This window comes from Panicum hallii, chromosome 6, assembly GCF_002211085.1.
Source record: "Panicum hallii strain FIL2 chromosome 6, PHallii_v3.1, whole genome shotgun sequence".
In the NCBI taxonomy this organism is placed as follows: domain Eukaryota; kingdom Viridiplantae; phylum Streptophyta; class Magnoliopsida; order Poales; family Poaceae; genus Panicum; species Panicum hallii.
The window spans coordinates 6,216,360-6,224,393 of NC_038047.1; the positions used below are offsets into that span (position 1 = coordinate 6,216,360).

General features: G+C 47.7%; 2 protein-coding genes across 2 annotated transcripts; both read left to right on the plus strand.

Annotated features, from left to right (window-relative positions):
- LOC112897232 (amino acid permease 3-like) lies at nt 1-2,184 on the plus strand. Its single transcript, XM_025965486.1, has 4 exons — nt 1-632; nt 728-942; nt 1,031-1,176; nt 1,303-2,184. The coding sequence occupies exons 1-4, from the start codon at nt 160-162 to the stop codon at nt 1,954-1,956; spliced, it is 1,488 nt and encodes a 495-aa protein (XP_025821271.1). The 5' UTR covers nt 1-159; the 3' UTR covers nt 1,957-2,184.
- A 3,482-nt stretch (nt 2,185-5,666) lies between these two features.
- On the plus strand, nt 5,667-7,498 carry LOC112898079 (zinc finger BED domain-containing protein RICESLEEPER 2-like). Its single transcript, XM_025966481.1, has 2 exons — nt 5,667-7,365; nt 7,455-7,498. The coding sequence occupies exons 1-2, from the start codon at nt 5,667-5,669 to the stop codon at nt 7,496-7,498; spliced, it is 1,743 nt and encodes a 580-aa protein (XP_025822266.1).
- Nucleotides 7,499-8,034: the final 536 nt, after the last annotated feature.

Genomic DNA, 8,034 nt, shown 5'->3' on the forward strand with positions numbered 1-8,034 from the left:
GACCTCACCTTTGTTACTTGATAAATACTCACTACCATCAAAGCAGATATCTACAAGCTTCGAGCTTTAAACTCTTTGTGCTGACCTTGATTTGGTTTTACACAAGTTCCCCACCCATCCGTCGACTTCTCAGAAACAAGCATCTTCCGCAGTCCCGCGATGTCGCACACCGTTTGCGTGGCGCCTCTCGACAATCGCGGCATGGAGGTGGAGCTGGGCGCCGCCGGTGACCGTGCTGAAAGTCGCTCAGAGGCAGAGCCGCCCAAGCTGCTAGTTGATGATGACGGACGGCCGCTGCGCACCGGCACACTGTGGACGGCCAGCGCGCACATCATCACGGCAGTCATCGGCTCCGGGGTGCTCTCGCTCGCGTGGGGTGTCGCGCAGTTGGGATGGGCGGCGGGCCCCGCCGTGATGGTGCTCTTCGCCGCCGTCATCTACTACACCTCCACCCTCCTCACCGAGTGCTACCGCTCCGGCGACCCTGTGTTCGGCCCGCGGAACCGCACCTACATCGACGCCGTGCGCGCCACGCTGGGCGAGTCCAAGGAGAGGCTCTGCTGCGCCATCCAGCTCTCGAACCTTTTCGGCATCGGCATCGGCGTCTCGATCGCCGCGTCCGTCAGCATGCAGTATGTTGTAAGCCAAAGTCGCACTACTCCATCACAACCGCGCCACGCCTCCGCGGCGATAACGAGTCGTTTTGTAACACGACACGTACGAGCAGGGCGATCAGGAGGGCGGGCTGCTTCCACTACAGAGGGCACGATGACCCGTGCCACGCCTCCACCAGCCCGTACATCGCCATCTTCGGCGTCATGCAGGTCGTCTTCTCGCAGATCCCCGACCTAGACAAGGTATGGTGGCTCTCAATTGTCGCCGCTATCATGTCCTTGTCCTACTCCACCATCGGTGTCTCCCTTGGTGCCGCGGAGATCGTAGGTAAGTTGATCCATCCTTGCTGGTGGCAATAAGGGACGATGAAATTCTCTAACCTGTTAAGTGCTGACGTTCGCAATAATAATCGCAGCAAACAGAGGACTAAGGGGCAGCCTCGCTGGCATCATCAGTACCGGCGCCAGGGTGACCGTGATGCAGAAGGTCTGGCGCAACCTGCAGGCCTTTGGAAACATCGCGTTCGCTTACGGTTTCTCTATCATTCTGCTCGAAATCCAGGCATGTCATGTCACCAGCCGTGGCAGCTGATTTCTCTGTCTCATCTTTGCCAGCCCGTCGTCGAATGTCATTTGGCTGTTGCGTAACTCTGTAACACGTCCGTGCCTGCTGTCTTCTTCCGTTCAGGACACAATAAAGTCGCCGCCGCCGTCGGAGGCTGTGGTGATGAAGAAGGCGACGGCGGTGAGCGTGGCGGTGACCACTGTGATTTACCTGCTGTGCGGGTGCGTGGGGTACGCGGCGTTCGGCAGCGCGGCCCCCGACAACATGCTCACGGGCTTCGGCTTCTACGAACCCTTTTGGCTGCTGGACGTGGCGAACGCCTTCGTTGTGGTGCACCTGGTGGGCACCTACCAGGTCATGACCCAGCCGGTCTTCGCCTATGTCGAGCGCCGGGCATCCGCCGCGTGGCCCGGCAGCGCGCTGGTCCGCGAGACGGACGTCAGAGTGGGCCGAATCATGGCATTCTCCGTGAGCCCGATCCGGATGGCTTGGCGCACGGCGTACGTATGCGTGACCACGGCGGTGGCCATGCTGCTGCCCTTCTTCGGCTCCGTGGTAGGATTCATCGGGGCAGTCTCCTTCTGGCCGCTCACCGTGTACTTCCCTGTGGAGATGTACATCGCGCACCGCAGGGTGGCACGGGGAAGCACGCAGTGGCTGCTCCTACATGCGCTCAGTGCTGGGTGCCTCGTCGTGTCCATCGCTGCTGCGGCTGGGTCAATCGCCGGCGTCGTGGAAGAGCTCAAGGCGCACAACCCGTTCTGCTGGTCGTGCTAGCCCGAACCAACTCCGTCTGGCTAGGCTCTCTGAGCGTCCTGAATCCGAACTATATGTTTTAGCCTTCTTGGCGATGGGACTGTATCCGAGGCAGCTACAGGCAAGAAGTCACCCGTTTGCATTTCGCGGAGACAGACATCAATAATGTTCGCTGCTTCTTTCTCACACATCAATCCTAGCTGGGATTGGGAATGACTACGTAAGAGTAAAAAATTTTCTTTGCATCAATCGATTTTCTCTCCGATGCATGCGCACCGGCGCACGAACGTAACCATTTGGGCCATCTTCAAGGTAGGCGGCCGACCTGAGAGGCTCAGACTCAAGAGTACGAAAACACATGACGGGCATAGCATTCGGTTGTCTCGTTTTTATTGATGTGCCAGTCGATCTTTTCTAACCCTTCAGTGCGTTCCACGTAGGAGGAAACGGTTGACGCGGATAACAAAATCAATAGGAAAATGGTATGCGGATCATCAGAAGAAAAAATCGATTGGAATGCAACAATCGAAAGATTGGAAGACAGCAGATGGAAGGCGCATGTACATGCCAAGTAAAATAAAAAAGTCTAGCTAATAACAAGGACAATACATTGTTTTTCCAAAACACTGTACATATGCAAATACTCACGTACACACGCACTCATTTCTATGTATACACATACAACTCTACATTTACGAACACCTTCGATATATTAGGCCAGCAGATCTTGCAAGCACACATACTAAGACCCTGTTTGGATCCTCTCCAACTAACAATTAGCTAACTAGTCATTAGTTGGGTGTGTTTGGATCCATCAACTAATTGCTAATTGTTAACATGAATAGATCATGTTACCCCTGTGTTGGGAAATTCAACAGAATGGTTGGAGGTAATATGGTATTTTCATATTTTTAGCTGGGATTAGCTGGGTTCAATTAGCTAATAAGATAACACTATTTCAGTTAGTTGGAACATCATTAGCTAGTCCATTAGCTAAGCTGTTTGGATCCATAATAGCTAAATTTAGCTAGCTAACCATTAGCTGGAGGATCCAGACAGGACTTAAGTTAAGTACTTGAGCTCTGGTGGACAGCGTTCACCATAAGAAATCTAATCGAAACAACATCGTAGCATTTACCAATTAACAAAATTTGAGTGACGAGAAATAAAAAACAATCAATCGCAACGGAAATTTTGAGTGAAAACCTAGAACGGTATCAACCTAAAATGAAGGACAACAAACATGGTAACAAAAAGAGCACACCCCATAGCGAGTCAGGGTCAGGAGCACAGCTCTAGTGGGCTTGGTGGCAGGGCCAGCCCGCCTGCTAGGCCCAGCGTTGTAAGCAGCCGGTGCGGCGACATGCAACGTACAGGAAAAATCGATTGACAACGCGAAATGAAAATCACTAGATTGATTTGTTAGGAATTCTCCCTTCGCGATCCATTTCTAGTTGTCTAGTACTGCATTTTTCAGAAAGAGAATTTTACTCCGGTGATCTCTTCTATTAAAACTGCACAAATCGTAAAGCAAGCAGGTGATTAATCTCTACCTGCTAAAAAAGCGAACAAGGATTCCTTCGTCCGTCCAAAAAAAGCCGATCAAAATCGAGAAAAAAAACTGACGAGAACAAGCAGAACCAGCCCCCAAGCACACAAACCAGAGAAAAACCGGGAAAATCAGCGATCTGACCAAAAAAACAAGGGAAAACCGGACAGCAGCCATGTCGCGGACGTTTCTCATAAACACCCCTAGGCTTTATGTGAATGAACCCACAGTCCTCATTTGCATTGCCAGCCACGTCGTGCAAATGTTTCATAGAAATCCCTGGTCTTTATGTGAAGTTCTTTTCTTTATAGGAACATCCTCGTTACCCACTGAAGCAACTTTATATTTATATTTAAGATCCTGTAACATTTAGAGTGATATCTTTCATGTTTTAGCTCTGTTTTTAACAATTCTAGCACTCTTGCGATCATAGCATCAAATATCTTTAATATGTTTCTTATTTTGACCGACGCACTATTTATAGTTCTATTTTCGAAATGATCTTTATGTTTGCCTTGAATGATCATTATGGGTGGAAGGAACGCAGGTCTCGATTTCCCATATAATATTCTAATATAATATTAAACTAAGAATTTTAATGTTTCAATTCGTAAACTAAAGATAATTTTGGATCATAAGAAAATGCACCAAACATTTATTTTCATAATGGTGTGTTGCAATGGATGAAATATATTTAGCATCCAACTAATATTTAAGGCTGACATACCACCCTTGCTATCACTTCTTGACATACAATTATGTTTCAAAGGTAAGGCTAAATCCATTTAGTATCTGTTAGCTCTATCCATCCAATCAGTTCTTTCCATTCAATCACTCTCTATCACGGATTAGTGCATACGTTAATTTTAGTCTGGATTCAATGTTCGAAGCAACAGAAAAAAAAATTAAAATGAAATGCTGCATGAATGGGGTAGCACTCACTCCGGGCATAAAAACCGAACCCGAAGCCCAAACCCGAGAAAACCCGAACCCGAAACCGAAAAACCCGAATTCCGAAGCCCGAACAACATTTTCGGGTGGCATATGCGAAAACCCGAATTTATTTCGGGTTTCAACCCACGGTACCCGAAATACCCGAACAGGCCACTTCCACTTCATTCCCCCGCGGTGGGCCGGCCCATTACCAAGCAGGCAACCCGCAAGGCCGCAACCCTAGCAAGCACCAAGCACTCAAGCAGTCAACTAGTCAAGCACTGAAGGCAGGCCGGCACCCGCAGCCGCAGTCCCGCACAGGCACAGGGCCACAGGCACAGCAGTCACCGTCAGCCGCCGCACTGCCCGGTGCCCCGGTGCCCGCAGGGTCGCAGGCAGCAGGCCGCAGCCCCGCAGCGGCGCAGGCACAGCCCCGCAGCAGCCAGCGGCGCAGCCCCCGAGCCCCGCACAGGTGCCCATGCGCCCGTGCGGGTGCGGCCGTGCCCGGTGCGGGCGTGCAGCGGTGCCCCTCAGGCCCTCACGCCGCCACCGCCCAGCCGCCCAGTACCTCGCGTGGGTGCCTTCGTGGCTTCGTCTTCGCATGCGCCCAGGCCCAGCCGCCCAGGCCCAGCCGCCCAGGACCTTGCAGCTCGCGCGGTCGCGCCGCCACCGGCCACCATGCCGCCCCACCCCGCGTCGGCACCACCCCTCCCAGCTCAAGCACAGCCGGCCGGCGACTAGGACCAGGCAAGAATCCCTTTTCCCTATTCTTCCCATGCTAGATATGTAGAAAGCAGATGCAGAACCTCGAGCCCTCAATCTAGCGTTGTTCCTTTTCAATTTTTTCATATAGATGGCAGAAGCAGAACCTGATTCGCGGATAGATATGGAGGTTGAGTCCGTGGCAGTAGGAACTCAGGCATCGCAGGTTGAGTCGGTAGAAACAGTTGTTGAGTTGGATGGAAGGAAACCGATGGCATCAAGATCAGAGATGTGGAAGCACTTTGTTCAGATTAAAGATGATAAGGGTATTATGAGAACTGCTAGGTGTAAATATTGCAGCCGTACCATGAAGGCAGACACAAAGTCAAATGGTACATCTTCTTTGAAGAGACATTTCAATATTTGCAAGCTTAATCCACACAAGTTTAACAAAGATACAACGCAAGGTATTCTGTAAGCAACCCAAGGTGAAGTTATTGGCACTTGGAGGTTTGATCAAGATGAACTTAGGGCTGCATTTGCTGAGATGGTCATAGAAGATGAGCAACCATTTTGCTTTGGTGAGAAATCAGGATTGAGAAAGTTTATGGCGAAAGCATGCCCACGTTTTCAGCTTCCATCTAGAAGAACATGTACTAGAGATATAGTTCGATGCTACTTCCAAGAGAAAGCCAAGCTGAAGAAATTCTTCAAAGACTCTTGTCAAAGGGTATGCTTAACAACAGATTGCTGGACTTCTCAGCAGCAAGATGGCTACATGACCGTGACTGCTAGTTTTATTGATGATAATTGGAAAATGCATAAGAAAGTGATTGGTTTCTTCATGGTGAAGGGGCACAAAGGTGATGACATTGGTAAAAATGTGATCAGATGCATGACTGAATGGGGATTAGAGAGAGTAATGACTATAACAGTTGACAATGCAAGTACCAATGACACTGGTATTGGTTATTTGAGGAGGCAACTAAGCGGAACAAATATTGCTAATGGCAAGTACTTGCACATGAGGTGTGCAGCACACATTGTTAACCTCATCGTGCAAGATGGCCTAAAAGAACTGGACCTCTCTGTGAAGCGTGTTAGAGCTGCTATTAGGTATATTCGAAATGGAGGTTCAAGAATAGCTAAATTTAAGGAACTTATAGGGGAAGAGAAGTTGACCAATAAGCCATTTTTGAAGCTTGACGTCCCAACAAGATGGAACTCCACTTGTATCATGCTTAAAGCTGCAATTGTTTATGAGAAAGTGTTCACTAGGTTAGTTGATGAAGACATGAGTTATGTTATTGACCTATCTGAAGCAAGGGATGGATTTGGTCACCCTGATGAAACTGATTGGGAAAATGTGAAGAAGATGGCTGATTTTCTAGAACATTTCCATGATCTTACTGTCCGTGTCTCTGCTACACTCCATGTTACTTCACATACATTCTTTCATGAGATTGGAGAAGTGCACTTGTTGATTCAATCCTGGTTGAATAGTACAGATGTTGTGCAATCAGCTATGGGCAGGAGAATGAAAGATAAATTTGACAAATATTGGGGACTTTGGCACACCAGCAATAGCAATACAATTGTGAATGACAGGAGGAGGGGAAAGGGAAAGGAGAAGGAGAACATAAATTTATTGATTTTTGTTGCTGGTTGTCTTGATCCAAGATACAAGTTATCTATGTACACAAAGATAACTGTTGAAGAGATATTTGGTGAGGAAAGGGGACAAATAGTTTGGGAAGCAATTGACACTTGTGTTCATGAGTTATTTGAAGAATACAAGAAAATGTATGGTCCAACTGAAGAGACATCTGATGCAATTGATCCAGTAGCATCAAAGGGAGGTAGAGGGGGCAAACTGAAGGAAGTCATCGCTAAGAGGATGAGACTAGGCAATGCTTCAAGCAACAATACCAAGTCTGAACTTGACAAATATCTTGCTAAAGAAACTGAAGAAACCGAAATGAAGATTGACCTTTTAGTGTGGTGGAAGGCATCTGAGCAGAGGTTCCCAATTTTGTCTCGCTTGGCCCGCGATGTTCTTGCTATACCTATCTCATCAGTAGCTTCAGAGTCGGCATTTAGCACAAGTGGACGCATTCTAGATGACTTCCGAATCTCCCTTACTCCATTCATGCTTGAAGCACTAGTATGTACACAAGATTGGCTAAGATGGTCGGTACCCGTTGACATTGAAGAGAATATCGAGGAATTAACTATGATGGAACAAGGTAAAACATTCCTTCATTTATTTGTTGCAATTTGGTAAATTGGTCAATCCTTTTTATTCCACTATTGACTGGACATTGGTTCCTTGCAGAATTAATTGAGGAATTTGGTGCAAAAGAAAAAGGTAAACAATAAGCTTCCACTTCAAGGACACATGCAACGGCAACGGGAAGCAACTCCATTGCTGCTGCTGGGACATGTACATCTTAAATTATGTGTTGCTGCTGCAATGTTTTGCTATAAAGTATTGTTGCTGCCTTGCTAGAATGTATTGCTAGTTTGCTACTATAAAGTATCACTGCTGAAATGTAATGCTTCTAAATTATGTGTCATATTTCAACTATAATGTTGTTTTTGCTATTATAAAGTTGTTGCTTGAATGTATGGGTGCTGGAGAGTTGTTTATGCTGTTGCTTTTTGTTGATTTTTTGCTATATAAATCGACTTTGTGCTGATTTCGGGTAGTATGGGTATTCCCGAACCCGAACCCGAAATATTGGGTACCCAAAATTTCGGGTATTAAAATATTGGGTACAATTTCGGGTAGCAGATCTCAAAACCCGAATTTATTATAACCCGAATTAACCGACCCGAAATTTCGGGTAATCCCGAACGCCCAGAGCTAGGTAGCACTATTTTGGTCACTTTGGACTATGGGCTTATGCAAGTAA